We start from the raw sequence: 17,535 nt of genomic DNA, 5'->3' as shown, positions 1-17,535 counted from the left end.
TCAATGGTCGAGAATCGATTGTTCAAGATTTGATCAAAGAAGATCCCGAGCTATTATATTACCGCAAGAAACAAGGAATATATGGATTGTACTTGGCGACTGAAGCTGCTTTTGCCAACTGTGTTTCTTCGATTCTTGAATATTCAACACACCATGAACGAGTAATGATCGGTTCCAGGAAAAGTCTCCCATAGAGACAGCTACAAAAAACGAGGTATTTTCAAATTTTGCATCTTGTTTGCGTTCTGAGTTAACATGTGACTTCTAAAATATAAAAAAAAATGTTGATTATATCAACTTCGATAAACTCTAATTCTTTTGGCTGGAAATGTTTTCTAACATGCTGTCGGGGAGCACATTATAAATAGTTATGTTATGAGTAGAAGCAAAAACATAAAGCTAGCCTAAATGTTTTTGATTGTTCAATGCTTAATTTATAGTTGCCTGATACACAGATCTGTTAAAAGCTATATTAGATTCGAATCCACGATTCATCAAATTACAACGCTGCTTCATTAGGTTATGTCGAGGTGGTTCTTTACTTGCTGAAAAGGCATGCTTCCGGTGCCACTCGAAGAGATAAAGGTGGCTCATTCCCCATTCATCTTGCTGCTAATTCCGAAGGTCATGTTGATATCATAAGCATTTTGTTTAACCACTGTCCGGCTGATCCACGGAGCTACTTAACAAAAATGGTCGAAATGTTTAACACCTTGCCGCTAAGATCGGAAAACTTAATGTAGTTACCTACATTCTCCACAGTGCTGAACTTTAAGAACTTACAAATATGAGCGATATATCGGGAAATAAACCCCTTCATTTGGCCACCATGAACTGGCATCCCGAAATTGTGAGTGCCTTAACATAGGACAAGAGAGTGGACATTAAGTTGAGCAATGATAAGGGGATGACAGCTCTTGATGCTGCTGACTATTTTATGTTGTATAATCCCCCATTTCGCCAAGCAAGCACAATTTCTTTCTTAAGCAAGTATAAAGCTTCTATCTCTCCTGATGTATAGAGCTATTAGGTACATTGTAAATTAAGCCACCGATGATCTTACACATGATATATGTGTATGACCATCTTCAGCGACTGACAAGGGCTGCCCTGAAAGCTGTAGGAACACCTCGAAGGCATCGCATATGGGCAGAATCAGACAAGGTTTGAGCTTTTCGGCGGAAAAATACAAGGACAGAGACAGAGTAAACACACTATTGCTTGTATCAACTCTTGTTGCCACAATAACATTTGCTTCCGGTTTCACTTTGCCTTGTAGCAATCCAAATATTAATGTATTCTAATAAATAGTATAACAAGCACAAGAATATATACATATAAAGTAAATATAAAGGAGGTGTATTCATTCTATACTTTCAAAGATTTTTAATGACTTTTTTTAAATGATGGACTTTTGTGGAGTTGATAGATTTTTATTGACTTTTATGGAATCTCATAGAATTGTAAAACAAATTTCATAGACTCTTATAGACTTTTTTCAAGATTTTTGTAGATTTTTGTAAACTTTTTTCATAGAATTATATGAATTTTGTAGTTTATAATTGTGATTTATTTTTTATTAATTTTTTTAAAATAATTATTGGACATAGATAACCTCTTCAATTTTAAATTATTATTTTTATTTATAAATGTAAATAAATTTTACTTACTTAAAAGTTAAATCAAGTTAATTTGTGAAAAACGACAAATGAACTATCCAATTTATTGAAATCAAAATTTCAATTCTTTATGTCAATTCAACATATTAATGAATAATATTTTTATAAGTTCATAATAAAATTTTATTAAAAGAACACTCAAAATAATGAGTAGTCTTTTATAAAAAAAATCTAATCATTACTGACAATTTGATGAACATCGTTCTACATTCCATTGGCTATGATATCCCTCCATGCATTAGCATTTGCTCGTTGTTGTTTTTGAGTATTAAATAACTGATCAAAGTCGTCACCTTCATAAACTTGTGCTGATGAAGACAATTGAGCTTCATTATCTAGTTCAATTTGAAATTCATCAAATTGACACTTCTTTCAAAGAAAATTGTGTAATATAGCACATGTCAATACAAGCCCTGTTAGGGGTGGGAAAAAAATACCGAATTTTCGGTATACCGAGATTACCATAAGAAAAAAATATTGAATTTACCGAATTTTAAGTATACCGAAGATTTCGATACGGTACGGTAACAATATCAAATTTTTCGGTACGGTAACGATATCCAATTTGAAAATTTTGGTATATACCAAAATACCGGAAAAATATACAAAAAATTTAAAATATATAATATTTTAAAACAATAAATTATAAATTTTTTTAAAATGTAAGGTTTTTTTGGTTCGGTATACCGAAAATTTTGGTATAGTATCGATATGAATTTGCTTATACAATAATTTAATATATAGATTAACTAAAATTAAAGAAAATAATTAAAAATAAAATGTTATATAATAATTAATAAAAAATTAAATTTTAATTATGTTTTTAAAGAGTACAAATAAAAGGAAAAATAAATAGATGAGAAAAGAATGAAAGTTTGTATTGAATTTGGGAGATTTATCGATTAAATGTACATCCAAATCTTTAGGTTGAATCAAAGACTTTTGTTGACATTTTATTGTTGTACCTTAGGCTATAATTTTTGTACTTAATAGAATTTCCATAGAGTCATTAAAAGTCTATTGACATTTTGAATACCTATAAACTTTTGTAGAGTTTTTAAAAGTCAAGTTTGAATACCACATGACTTTTAAAATTCTACAAAAATTTACATTGAATACCACTAAACTTTTATGGAGTGTATAAAAGTCTAGTTTGAATACCTCTAGACTTTTAAACTCCATAAAAGTCATTAAAAGTCTGTAATCAATACACCCCCTAATACTAGCTTTATCTTTTCTGAAAAGTTTTCGGTTTTGGGAAAAATATTGTCATCAACTTTCTCATTTTTCTATCAGGTCAATAACTTAAATTAACTTTTTACTACTCCCCAAACATTTTAATATCGTTTCATTTCATTTGAACTAAAAAGACTACATTTTTAAATTTTAAGATATCAACTTTTAATTAATAGCAAATTTTAGTATGTCGTAGCACGCGTGGTATAAATATAATAATCTTATTCTTAAAAATGTACATTTTAATCAATATTTTTGAAAATATAGATATAAAATTTTGGTAAATGTTAGGGTTAGTTTAAAAAAGAAAAAAACTGCATAAGAAATATGTTGCTGCCCAGGATCGAACTGGGGACCTTTAGTGTGTAAGACTAACGTGATAACCACTACACCACAGCAACTCTTGTTCAACATGTTGCAATAATATATATTAAACTAAATACAATGTATATCGGACAAGATTTGCGTAGATATTTCGGAATAATTATTGACTTTTGTTTCTTCCAGCCATCAAATCCCGCTATCGTCAATCGATCAATTATCTTCAAAAAATTCGAAGGGAAAAAAATGGGTCGTATGGCACGCAGTTGCACGCAGTCGCTGCTGAAAGCGGTGAATTACGCCTTGGGAATGTTTGGTGTTGCCATGATTTTGTACGCTCTATGGATGTTCAGAGTTTGGCTGCGCGACCGCGAATCCGATCATGCGGAAACACCTTGGTGAGTTAGAACATAAAAATCTTTTCCATTTGTATTGTATTTGTTGCTTGAGCTGGATTTGGAATTCAGGTTCACGTACACTGTACTTGGCTTCGGAGTTCTCGTGTGCCTGATTACGTGCTCGGGCCATGTTGCTGCGGAGACTGCTAGTGGATGTTGCCTTTACTTTGTATCCTTCTCCATTAATGTTATTTTAATGCCTTTTTTCTTACATGGACAGCGGGCTCTCATATATGAGATTTTTTATTGCAATTTGTCTGCTGACTTGTCTTCACAAAATGCTATTGTAGCTGAGATTTTTGTCATAAAGTGAACCTCTGACTGTCTTACGCTACAGTCACAAACTGATGCCTTGTGGGTTTTTTTCATACTGTACTCCGCATATGAAATTGAACTCACTGTGCGTAAATTGACTTGGGAATGCAGCACTCTTTTTTTCTTTTTTTTACCTTAACTGGAGTAGTACATGGTTTTGGTGTTTCTGGTTTGTGTTTTTGAAGGTGCAGTTACTGCGGACGTATTTTTAAACAGCAACTGGGAGGAGGTATGCATGACTGGTGGTGTACTGGTTGAATCAAAACAATTGTGAGTTTTTCATGACTAAGTATTAGTTTAACTGATTTTCAGGATTTTCCTGAGGACCCAACTGAGAACTTGGATAAGTTAAAGGACTTTATCAAGGATAACTTTGACATATGCAAATGGATTGGCTTTACAGTTGTGGCCTTACAGGTCTTCCACATCCCTTTTTCCCCCGCTCTCTCTCCTCTCTTTTCTCCACACTCCCACATGCACACACTTAATTAAATTCTTGAATGCATAAAACAAAATTGGACAAACGAATACTAACTCTAAGAGATAAGCATGGTGTTCACTCTATATGTTTAGGTTTGTGTTGAATGCAAAAGTTGAGATGGTCTGGTTTAGACTTCCGCAATTTTTCGCAAACTTGGGCTTGTATCGAGATCATCTCTTATAGTGTTTGCATTGTTCCACCTGCTCAAAATCTGTTTGAGTAATTTTATTTGACTTCGTTTGTTAGACGACGGGTGCATGAGAATACGATCAGCTTAGTCACTGATGAATGGCACTGATCTTATAATGATTCCATTGTAAAACAGACATCATAAGTCAGACCATTGGTAAAATTTGGAAGACTCGGAGTGATCCTGAATGGGAATGAATGGAAAAAAAAAGCTGGAGCATTTTTTGGATAATGGATGCAGTTATGTGTTAATAGTTTTGACTTGCCATTACTAATTCTGATTTATTTTCAGAATAACATAAAATGTGTCATGCACTCCACTCCCAGAATATTGAAAGGATATCTATGAACGACTGAAGGCGTGAATTTCTGGCAGTTTTACTTTGGTCTTGTCAATATTAATGCCTCATCGGATTTTCTATAGGTCACATTCATGTTGTTTTATATTATTTTCTTTACGTTTTGTTACACTGGTAATGGTGTTGAATGCAGGGCATGAGTATATTATTGGCTATTATTCTAAAAGCCTTAGGACCCCATCATGTGAGGTACTATGAAAGTGATGATGATTATCTACCAGATAGAGTACCTCTGCTCAAGAATTATGTTCCACACCAATCTTATGTCGTTAGTGACCAGTTTGGGCCAAAAACAAGATTCTCAGAATTTGAGAATAAACCGTAAGGTCAGTGTCATCCTTTTTTTTTTTTAATTACAAGTTGGGGGAGAGGGTTTTGCTCTTACCAAGATTTGAACCCTGGCCTCTCCGACAATGGGGAGAGGGCTGTGTTACTTCTCTGTATGGATGGTGGCACATGTAACATATCATATTAAAGCGTGCTTGCTAATCCTGGCAAATCGGAATAATTAGTATTGTCTGTCTGCACGGATAAGTTCGAAAATTTTCCTTTATAAGTGATTATGTTGCTAGAGTTTCCTGGATGCACCCCTGCTATTTTACATGGTGTGAAGTCCTCGCTGCATTTACTGGCAAGGCATTTTGTTGAAAATGGTCCATCTTTAGACTTGCAAGATTCGCTGTATCCACAAAATTAACAAAACCTTTCACAAAGCACAATGGCCATATACTATTTATTCCAGACTGAAATACGTCCATAAATCAACTTACAGAACTCCTAGATCAAAATTGAATAAATTTTTTCTGGTCTTAGATGCGATTCACATTTCGTTTTATTTTGTACTCGGGACATCGTACGCTTAAAATGTGTAGTTACGGGTTTTTCCATGTCAGGCAAGCAGATCATAAACATCACGACACTGCAGATGAACGAAGGTAATGGAGCTTATCATGTCTCAGTCATCCAAACCTGCAGCTCCGAGTTTTCGGTTGTCAGTGAATTATTGTGAGCTTCAATTTCTCATCGGATCTTGCATGTATTATATGGTAATATTGTTGTTTATAAATGTTTGAGCTTATTATTGATGAATCATGAATTATTTGGTGTGATGGACTAGAGAAAATGTTAATGTGAAGCAGATTAAACATCGCAGGAGATGATGAATTGTAGGTATTGTTTCTTCAACAAGTTAAATGCTTTACTATATGTATACCTGCGGTGCATGTGCAATCAATTGATGATGCCCCCGAATTGTTTGGGACAAGTTATATGAGCCAAAAATTCGTTCATGTGAATGGTAAAATGATATAAAAAGAAAAGATGATCTTTAATTGATTAATATAGAAATGCAGGTTTATGAGTCAAAGTTCTTTGCATTAACAATTCTCAACCGATAACAATATCGTGTGTGTGTGTGTGAACACCAACATGTGGATCACACGTTATGCTTTTGTTTGGACAAGTATTTATATATTTTTTGAATTATAATGTTTTTAATTTTTTTCATAAAATGTTTTGAAAGTTGTTTTAAGAGTAAATACTGTTTGAACAATAATTTTATAACATGTTTTTATCGTGAAAAAATAATATGATTTGATTTTCATCATTGCTTTAATTTTTTAAAATATTAAGAAATACTTAACAATTGTTTTTTAAAAACTATACTTTGAAGAGTTTTTTTTTAAAAAAAAAATATTATTCAAACACATTCATTAATTTTTTCACTTATAAGTTTCTAAAACGTTTTTAAAATATTTATCCAAATGAAACTATTATTTGAATTTATTGATTTGAATATAAGAATTTCATTTTCGTAACAACGAATTAATAAATTTAATTTATTAATTTGTTTAGGCAAATCAACTTGAAAATGGATTTCAAATATCAAACACTTGTATTTTAATCATTGTGGTGGATTTTAAAATATATCCCAACATGGATTTCAAATCACAAATAATTGTTTAATCATTGTGGTAGATTTTAAAATTTATCTAGTCATTTCAGACCACTTGGTACGGTAGCCCTGAAGGGGACGGAAGCGACGGTGGTGCGTGTGGTTACGGCTCCCTGGTGGACGTGAAGCCGTTCAGGGCGAGGGTTGGCGCGGTGAGCCCGGTGCTGTTCAAGGGCGGCGAGGGCTGCGGTGCGTGTTATAAAGTGAAGTGCTTGGACAATTCGATATGCACGAGGAGGGCGGTGACAGTCATCATAACCGATGAGTGCCCCGGCGGTTATTGTTCAAATGGTCGCACGCATTTCGATAGGAAATTCAATCCAATATAATTTGTACTACATGTATTATAAAATGAGTGCAAAAATATTTGTTTAAAAATTTTATGTGTTATAAATTTAAAGTTATTCTTGAATGGAAGGATTTCAAATCCATGGATTTCAATACATTCAAATGTATTTTTGTTATTTAGAGAAGTAACATCATAAACTTCAAATCCACTCATTTCATGTTTATATAATAGTATTTCATGTTAATTATGATATTTTTCAAGTCCACCCAATAGTAATGTTATTTGAAATTTATTCTACTTTATATAAATAATAATATGTAAATAAGTAATGTGTATATTCAATATTTGATATATTATTTCATTATTAACAATAAAATTATAATTCTAATCCATAAATTTGAAATCAATTTATCCAAGTGCAATCTAAATAAATTAATAATTGTTGAAAAACATAGTAGTAATAAATATTATAATTTTGTATAAATTAGACATTGGAGAAAATATAATATAAAATTGATATCACAATAGTTATTAAATTTAAATTTGAGAGAAGAATAAAGTATAATACATAACGTTGACAGCTTATTTTACAACGTGTTATTGATTTATGAAAAATAAAAATATAATATAGATAATATATTCTAAACCTTAAATTAAATTATTGCGTCAAATGTTTTCTTCTTTTATATTTTCAATTTATATTGCTTTCACGATTTTTTTTTTTGTCATCAGTTTTTTCTTCTCTGTGAAAAAACAATATTCTTGCCATCTTCATTAGCAAATCTTATGAGAAGAAATGTATATTCTTCTCTATTTGATGCCTCTACAAATCTCCACACAAATTAAGTGTTTTGTAGAAAAAAAAAGGTTTGTTTCATCAAGCAAATAAAACCAAAGAATTTTGTTATTTCAGTATTCTACAAATTATATTTATTTTTTGTAAATATTTTAACTTAATCTACAAGCAAATAAAATCAAAGAATTTTGGTTACTCTATCTTCTAGACAACTGACAAAATATGATTTAATTAATATTTTATTATATTTATCAAAAAGTGTTCAACTCTTAATGATATAACATATTGATGCAATATGTTATTTAAATACAAAAATTCAAAATTACGATAACATATATTTTTTTATATTTCATACTATATTATTGGAAGTATTAAATTTGTATATATTAATTTTTTTACTGAGAAACTTCTTGCATATATAACTCATTCAAAAGATTATAGATTTACAAAATAAAACAAATCATATTCAATTTAATATTTTGTGAAAAATATATGTTCACTTCATCTACAAGCAAATAAAAACAAATAAATTTGACCTTTCTTATTATCAATCATAACTCATAAGGAGAAATATTAAGCAATAATGAATAATTTTTGTAAAGATTTATTCATAATAATTTTAAAAATTTACCTTCAAAGATATGTCATTTCAGATTACATAAATCTATAATTGGTTTATATCCATCCTTTATAAAAATACATCTTCGTCAATTGCAAGATCATCGAATAAGTAATTATTATAGTTTATGATCTTTACAAAGACGAAAAATAGTCAAAATTAGTAAAACTGTATGTATTCAATCATATATTGTTAAATTTTAATAATAAACTAAGGCTTTGAAAAATATTAGTTGAATTTTTTTATAAAGAAAAATAGATAGAATAAATACTCACGAAATATTTATAAGGTAATCTTTTTTTATATACAATAATGCTTTTGTATATTTTTGTAAAATGTAATTAACCGTCGAACCTTCTTCATAACACCAACCCACATGATTTAATTATTTGGCTTCATTATTTTAATTCGTCGTTTTAAATTAATTATTCTCAATTAATGCAAAATAGAGGATATTTAATATCATGTCCTTACACAAATTATGTTTTTTGTGGAAAAAAATTCACTATATTTACAACCAAATAAAACAAAAGAATTTTGGTATTTCAATATTGTACAAACTAATTTTTTTGGGAAAAGGTTATTTTCGCTTCATCTATAAACAAATAAAACCCAAGATTTTTTGTATTTCAATATTCTCAAATTAATATTTTGCGGAAAAAAATATGTTCAATTCATCTACAAGAAAATAAAAACCAAAGAATTTTGGAGTTTCAATCTTCTTGGCAATTTGATCCTTGCTACGTAGATTGATAATCTTGACATCTTCATAATAATTGATTTACAAAAATTTCCTCACCAAATTAAAGTCATAATGAGATCCTACCTATGTGGGCACTACCCTCACTTCATTTCAACAGGTAAGATCTTGCCACACATACAATTCAAAAAAAAAAAGTAGGGTCCTATATATGCATGAGCAAATCTTGGTCATTAATCCTATCATGGGGGCAATACCCTACATGGCTAGGATGAAATAAACCAAATTGAAGATAAACTTCTTGCATATAAAAAATCATTCAAAAAATTATAAATCTACAAAATAAAATAAATCACATTCAAACAAATATTTTTTTGAAAAACATTTGTTCACTTCATCTACAAATAAATAAAAACCAAATAACTTTGACTTTGTCTATGGAGAAGTAGTGAGTATTGCTAATGGATAAATTTTATAAAAATTTATTTATCATAATTTTAAAAATTTACATTTAAATATATATCCTTTAATGTTACAAAAACTATAACTGATTTATCAATATATATTTCTTATAAAAATAATCATTCGTTAATTGCAAGAATCTCTCATAAAATAATTGTTATAGTTTCTAGCCTTTAAAAAGAGAAAATATAGTTAAAATTAATACAAATATATTATTCAATCTTATATCGTTAAAATTTAATAATAAACCAAGGCTTTGAACAATATTAGTTGACTTTCTTTTTGACAAAGAAATATAGATAAAATAAATATCAATGAAATATTTTTTAGGATTATCTATATTTATATCTGATAATTATTGTATCATTTTGTAAATGTAATTAAATATCGAACCTTCTCATTACACCAACCTTGTTAAAACAAAAACAAAATTAGTTTAATTATTTGGCTTCATTAGTTTAATTCTTCATTTTAAAATAATTAATCTTAATGAACGTAAAATAAAATATATTTAACATCATATCGTTATATAAACTAAGTTTTTGCGGAAAAAAATATTTTCACTTTATTTACAAGAAAATAAAACAAAAGAATTTGTTATTTTAATCTTCTACAAGTTAAATTTTTTGTGAAAAAATCTACAAATTAAGTTTTTTGTGAAAAAATTCTTTTTCACTTCATCCCTACAAGCAAATAAAACCAATATATTTTGGTATTTCAATCTTTTCAAATTAATATTTTTTGTGAAAAAAGTTTGTTCAATTCATCTACAAGAAAATAAAAATCAAAGAATTTTAAAGTTTCAGCTTTTTTGGCAACTTGATCATTATCTAACAAAAAATGTAGTTTGACAATTTTTTCCTTATCATAATAACTGATTTGACAAAAACATCTTCACTAAATTTTTATTGTGTGTACAAACTAAGGACAAAGTTGACAATACACAATAGAAAAACTTTGACCTTGATTAATACTTTTATAATATATATGTATAGATTTTATGTTAATTAGTATAAATTTTAAGTTCACCCAATAATGATGTCATTTAAAATCTATTCAACTTTGTATTAATATGTTTAACTAATTAAGATGTGAATGGAAATCTATTAATTTCAAATTCATATCTCTAAGTACACTATTAAATATTCATTTAAAAAAAAACGTGAGAGAGCATGAAAGACGAAGTTTAAATAGATTTTTAATGATTATTAGAGAAAACTTGAAGTTTAGAACATTGCAAAAGTGGGGTTATTTCCTAGAAAAAAAAAATAAATAAAGGAAACACGTGTATGTATCCATCACATACACACATTCTTTTTTTATTTTTTTAAAACTAAACCAACATATATTTAATTAAAAAAATAATTTATTTAATAAATTAAAAAACACAAATTCGAGAATTTTAATTACAAAATTTCAAAAGTTTGCATATTCCAACTATAATTATCAATTTTTTATTAATCAAATTGTAGTAAAAATAAATTAAAAATAAGTGGACTTGTGAAGACCCAACCACAAGAACCTATTTAAGAAAATAGTTGCCCATGAACTCAAGAGTTTCAGCCCATAAACTAAAGCAGTGACAGCCCGTGAACTTGAAACTTTGAATTCAAAGTGTCAGCTTGTTCACCTCACCTCTCTTAGCCTATATATATTCATATGTTCGACATCACAAACCTATACCAAACCAAGTATCAAAGCTTCAATATTTCACCTGATGTTGTTTCAAAATACTCCGAAAGTTCCAGCACCATTCGGTCCATTTCGGCAACAAAATTCTGCTCATTTTCGAGTAAAATCTGTCCGTATTCGGAACCCTCAACATCAACAAATTCGATCCCTTTCTGCAAGTATTCGAAGCAAGGTCCCCGTCCAAAAATCAAATCCCCTGCAATAGCCCATTTCCTGTCGCATTCTCGTGAGCTTTCAACAAGTGATTTCTGCCCATTTTCGAAGCAAGCAATTGCAAGAAAAGTTGTTGTCCATTTCGAAGACTGCACTGCAGCAGCCTAGTTTCTGTGCAAACTTTGAAGTTTCTGCAGCAATCCTTCGAAACCGTAGCAGCAACATTTCCAAGCCAGAATTCTGCCCCAAGGTTGATCAAGAAGCCGCCTGAAAATCCAAGCAAAAAGGTTGTTTACTTCTGCAAAACCAAGCAGCCTTCCTTCCCAAGGTGTTGATCAAACATGGATCAAAGCTTGGACCAAATTCGAGAATTCCTTATCCAAGTTCGAAGCTTTCATAAATATGATAAAAGATACGATAAGATTAAGATGTGATGGGTTATAATATTTGATATATGGTTTGATTTTTAAAGAAGTAATAATTAAGGACGGATCATAATAAAGATATGAATAATAATATTTTGTATAAGTTTATGCTTCACTTGTAATATGTTTTTATAAAAACAATCTTGATTTATATAATAGAATCTCATTTGGTTATTTTATATATTATTGGACTGATTGTTTCATGATTATAAATTATTTAACAATGTCAATATATGTCTCGATATTTGGATGTTACATGATTGATACACATAGTTTTTGTTATTTTTTCGAAAATTATACCAACACATATTTAAATAAATAAATAATTTTTTTAAGACAATAAACATAGTAAAAAAAAAATTTAAAAATAAATTACTTAATATTTTACAATAAAATTTTTGAAAAATATTTAGTTGTCCGCTTCAACATTTTAAAATCATCCATTTTTAAAATTATTAAATTTTAACTTCGACTCTTTTTTTTTTTTTTTTATGATCTCAAGTTCTTAATTTAGTGGAGGAGAAATGCATTCTTAAAAAACAAATAAAAATAATGATTGAAAAATAGCAAGTGTGGCAGCAGACGCTGCAATGTGGCAGACTCAATGGCACGTGTACATATTATCTGGATGTTTGTACACTTTCTTCTCCATCCATCTTCCACCTCTGTCATTTTCACGGTCAACGTGTTTCCAATTTCTCTCGTCCCTTGCTCAGAGAGAAAGAAACCAAAGAAAATGGCGGATCGATTCTTTCCTAACGAAATGCCGGATTTTTTACCCGAAAAACAAGAACAAGAATCTGTAGATAGGGACAATCAAGGGCAAATTCGAACTGTGGCTCAAGGAACTCCGGAATCGCTGTTGAAGCTTCTCTCTCTCCCTTATTATACTCTCTCTCAGAGACTTCAACGCGCCGCCATCGACCTCAAAGAAACTGTCAGTAATTTTCCCTAAATTTTAATGTAATTTTGACCATATTATATTCCAATACTCCCTCGGCTACGTTTTTTTATCAGCAAGACGCTTACTTTGAACTTTGGAAAAGCATGGCAGTTACTAGTAACAACAATAGTAATAGTATATATGGTAACTGATTAAAATTGTGAAATCTTATGTAAGATGGAAAAAATGTTGGCTCTGTTGTTTTATGTACAGATAGTGGCAAGTACGTGGGGTATCACTGAGCAACACGTTCAGGATTTTAGCCTGTATGCTGGTAGTCTTGGGACTGCGTTTTTGCTCTCCAAATCTTTTCAACTAACAGGCAACGCCAGCGATTTGAGTCTTTCCCTGGAGATTATCAAGGCTTGTGACTCCTCTTCCACCCACTCCAAGTAAGCTCATTGGCTCCTTTTAACGCATACATGTTAATTGTTGTTGGTGGGTTGTTTGTTTTGTTAAAAAATTATATAATATTGTATGGGAATTTCTTTTTTTTTTTTTTGGTTATGATTCTTTCATTGTGGTCTGTAGATGCTCCGGGCGCATGATCTTTGGGACTCTAACCGTTCAACTATTTTACATGATTAACCCAAGTTAGTGGAAGTGTTGTTCATCGTACACCTTTATATTCATTTATATCGCTCAAAAGTTCTGATATGGAATATGATATGGAAATAACCACAAATAATGATTCGACGATTTCAGGGCATTACAAGTCATGTAAGGGTGCCCTGTGATTTTAAGTTTGTGCTTGGGTGGAGGGGTTTTGATTTGATAAAAAATTTCTAGCAAGTAACACTTATCTTGCATTTGAAACCTATAACAATCACTAATATATATATATATATATATATATATTATATATAGATGTAGTTTAATTCATCTGAGCAAATCAAAGGTTTTAATTCCTCAATCCAAATGCATCCTGAAACAAATCTATAACCCTTTAGGAATTATGATATTGTGGGTAAGAGAATGAAGGTATTTTTTTGAACTACAAGTGTAAACTCATGATTGATTGGCTATATTGCAGCTACGTCACTCTGTTTTTTATATGGCTTACTTGCCAAAAGTTATATTATTGGATCTGAGTCTCTCACATTGACGTGCTGCTGTCAGGGATGTAACTTTTCTGTGTGGAAGGGGTGGCGTATGTGCTCTGGGAGCTGTGGTCGCGAAGTATGCTGGCGCTGATGGGTTGCTTAATTATTATATGACCCAGTTTAAAGATGTTGGCTAAAGGCCTCTTTGACTTTTTATATTTAATTTGATATTGCTGTGATTTAAAATAGAGAATTTCATCTTCAATACAGATAAAGCTATCAAAAGATCTCCCAGACGAGCTGCTATATGGTAGAGTTGGATATTTATGGGCGTGTTTATTTCTCAATAATCATTTGGGCAATGAAGTATTACCTTCACCAACCATGGTATTGGTATTTTAGAAGATCATTTCCTATCTTATTGAAATATCCTTTGAACAAGCTACCGATGATTTTCCAAATGGTGGGTAGGATGCTGTTGTGAGAGAAATTATCAAGAATGGAAGAAAACTAGGTAGAACGTCGGGGAGTCCATTGATGTTTGAATGGCATGGCAGTAGATACTGGGGTGCAGCCCATGGGTTGGCTGGCATCATGCACGTTTTGATGCACTTTGAACTCTCATCAGACGAGCGTGAAGACGTCAAAGGAACTCTCAAATACATGATCGATAATCGATTTCCAAGTGGGAATTACCCTTGGAGTGAAGAAAATGGGAAGATAGATGCCCTTGTACACTGGTGCCATGGAGCTCCAGGGATTGCCCTCACACTCATCAAAGCATATGAGGTAATGGATATGATTTTTCTTCAATTTTTTGAAGGCTTTATATTAGGCTAGTTGCATCTACTTTCCTGATGCTTCTTGAATTGTAGTAACCTCCATAAAAGTCATGACCATTTCTTAACATTTTGGTGGTGTGATGCGTGTGTATTTCTATTCCTACCATACAAAGGAAAAGTTGTTTATGTGGAATGAGTAAATCAACTTCCCTTTTCAAAAAAGGCCCCTGTGAAAATTAATAATTTCTGATACATGCATATTTTTGAGTGAGCATGCCAAATTTTCCTTCCAAAAAAGGCCCCTAATAAAATTAAAATTGTGTTATTATCAAGACACACTCACACATGCACGTGATATATTGTGACAAATAACTAATAATTGGTTGCCACGTGTATCAATTTTCAACATCTTTTCTAACTACATCATAATTATAAATTTGTCACACCAATAAAAATTTTACATATGACAATGAAATGTTGTAGATTAAATTTTTCCAGACAGTCATACCCTTATTTAATCTAATTTAGCCATTATTTTTATATTTCTTTTCGTACAAATGCCGATGACGTTGTTACATTAATTAACTAATAAAAATTATGCCTGTTGAAATAATTATTTAGAATTACAATGATTTAATATTTATAACACTTTTGCAGAAATATTTAGTTTGTATCCATGCAACCTGTGTGTATGATGTGTAAGATGATGCGGAGTATGTGGCAAATGCATTAATGCAGTCATTTCTTACCCATAGTTGATGTGCGGGATTGTAGTTTTAGTGAGAGATTTGTTCAACTCGGGCCTATTCCAGGGAAGATTGGTACACAATTTATCATGTGCAAGGAAATCATAGTTACTATTTCTTGTTATTCTTCATAAAAAAATTAGCTTTTTTTGTTCTTTTTCACTGCCATAGGTCGTATCATATTGCTGTTGATAGTTTCTTGAAAAAAACGCATGTAAAATCCAGGTATTCGGGGATAAAGAGTTTCTAAAAGCTGCCATGGATGCAGCAGAGGTAGTTTGGAATCGTGGGCTACTGAAACGAGTCGGGATTTGTCATGGCATCAGTGGAAATGCATATGTGTTCCTCTCCCTGTATCGACTGACAGGCATTGTAGAGTATCTATACAGAGCTAAAGCTTTTGCGTGTTTTTTGCTGGATAGATCTCACATCCTTATTTCGTCTGGAGAAATTCATGGAGGAGACCGGCCCTTTTCGCTGTTCGAAGGCATCGGGGGTATGGCTTATCTTTTCCTCGACATGGTTAATCCGAAGGATTCTAGGTTTCCAGCATATGAGATGTGACAATATTTACCTGTGCGTGGATTACATGAAAATCTGTTAGGGTAATCACTGTGTTCGAGTCTCGAAATACTGGCAGATAGGTGAGTTCTATCTTGGTTGTCACTCTTGAATAAATGCAGAGACTAATAATCCTAGTGATGGATAGTCCTTGTGTATGTCCATATTTCAAAATAATTAATTAATCTCAAAATGTTGTTTAGTTTGAGTGAGAGAATAAGTGAGTTTATAGGAAATTGAAAGATATGGATAAGTAATACACATGTCACGGGTATGTTTGGTCGATTGGATTAGATTGGATTAAATAAAGACAGATGAATAATCAAACACTTATCAGTTGTTTGATTATAATTTAAAGATATTTTAATAATCATTTTTGACTTGGTTTAAGATTCAACAATAATTTAATGTAACACAAAGAAACGTGACATTATCACTCGATTTTCATTCTTTATAATTACGGATTCTTCTTCTAGAGATGTTCACAAACAGAAGACCAACCGGCGAGGAATTAAAGGATCATGAAAATCTTCTTAGTTTCGTCGGCAACACCTTGCCAGATCATGTCATGAAAATTGTGGACCCAGTCTTATATGCTGTGAATGGTAAGTTCAAGTATTGAATTACACGTACATTTTCCTTGTATCTTGTTTGCGATGTATTCTTTTGGTCCAAGCACAGCACAGGTTCAGTCACAGCCGAGAATCCAAATCCCGTATGATCTGCATTGAGAGAGGCATTGAGAGAGAGAGGGAATAAATATGCACATACTTGTATATTCTAGCGATATTATTATGTACGTGTTATGTGTTTAAATTATCGATTTTTTTTTAGTAGATGAAATTTAGATTTTGACATTATTTTTTTTATTTTATTTTTTTTTTTTATGAAGCTCTCGGCTGCTTTAATTTTTCCCTTTAAATTAAAGTAATTTTCGATTTTTTTTGGATAAGTTCTCACCTAAATTATTAGGAAATCGATTAAAATTAAGGCTACTTTTATATTTTTGAATTGGCTCCCTCTTTATAAGATAGTATAAATATATATATCTTGAAATATGAAAAGTTATATGAAAAAATAAAAGGTGGAAATTATATAAAGTTTTATGAAAAATTAAATCACACTCCACAGTTCAACTTCTCAAATTATAAAATAATTTTTTTAAAAAATATAAACATTGTTAAAATATCGAGATGCTATTAATTTTGGTTAGCTCTTGCCACCATCATCCATCACAGTGATCAATAAATGAAAAAAGTTCAAAAACAAGAACAACATTAAATTCAAAGCATTCACATTATTTACTTTGTTTCAACTTGAAAAAATTAATTAATACTCCTTGAATGACTAATTTTAGGACTTGTCCATTTCACTCACGTGTATGTGTAGCTT

At 30.9% G+C, this 17,535-nt stretch overlaps 2 protein-coding genes and 1 non-coding gene across 5 annotated transcripts; 2 read left to right on the top strand and 1 right to left on the bottom strand.

The window, feature by feature from the left end:
- Nucleotides 1–3,243: 3,243 nt before the first annotated feature.
- Nucleotides 3,244–3,316, bottom strand: TRNAV-UAC (transfer RNA valine (anticodon UAC)). Its single transcript has one exon. It is a non-coding gene; the product is annotated as a tRNA-Val (tRNA).
- A 63-nt stretch (nucleotides 3,317–3,379) lies between these two features.
- Nucleotides 3,380–6,190, top strand: LOC142522765 (tetraspanin-19-like). Of its 3 annotated transcripts, none has more exons than XM_075626295.1 (6): nucleotides 3,387–3,634; nucleotides 3,704–3,803; nucleotides 4,098–4,178; nucleotides 4,262–4,366; nucleotides 5,112–5,304; nucleotides 5,880–6,190. In XM_075626295.1, exons 1-5 carry the CDS (start codon nucleotides 3,483–3,485, stop codon nucleotides 5,301–5,303), a joined length of 630 nt encoding a protein of 209 aa, XP_075482410.1. In that variant the 5' UTR covers nucleotides 3,387–3,482; the 3' UTR covers nucleotide 5,304; nucleotides 5,880–6,190. The 3 variants fall into 3 exon arrangements, with proteins under 3 accessions (XP_075482411.1, XP_075482410.1, XP_075482409.1); XM_075626294.1 differs by having other exon boundaries at nucleotides 3,389–3,634; nucleotides 5,872–6,190; XM_075626296.1 differs by lacking the exon at nucleotides 5,880–6,190 and having other exon boundaries at nucleotides 3,380–3,634; nucleotides 4,912–5,150.
- Nucleotides 6,191–12,703: 6,513 nt separating this feature from the next.
- On the top strand, nucleotides 12,704–16,351 carry LOC142522492 (lanC-like protein GCL2). The gene is made up of 6 exons (XM_075625927.1): nucleotides 12,704–13,005; nucleotides 13,225–13,403; nucleotides 14,131–14,242; nucleotides 14,325–14,441; nucleotides 14,526–14,843; nucleotides 15,808–16,351. Exons 1-6 carry the CDS (start codon nucleotides 12,805–12,807, stop codon nucleotides 16,144–16,146), a joined length of 1,266 nt encoding a protein of 421 aa, XP_075482042.1. The 5' UTR covers nucleotides 12,704–12,804; the 3' UTR covers nucleotides 16,147–16,351.
- The last annotated feature ends 1,184 nt before the right edge of the window (nucleotides 16,352–17,535 follow it).

This window comes from Primulina tabacum, chromosome 13, assembly GCF_025594145.1.
Source record: "Primulina tabacum isolate GXHZ01 chromosome 13, ASM2559414v2, whole genome shotgun sequence".
Lineage (NCBI taxonomy): Eukaryota > Viridiplantae > Streptophyta > Magnoliopsida > Lamiales > Gesneriaceae > Primulina > Primulina tabacum.
The sequence above is the reverse complement of the archived record's forward strand: the minus strand, read 5'-3'. Positions and strand labels throughout refer to the sequence as shown.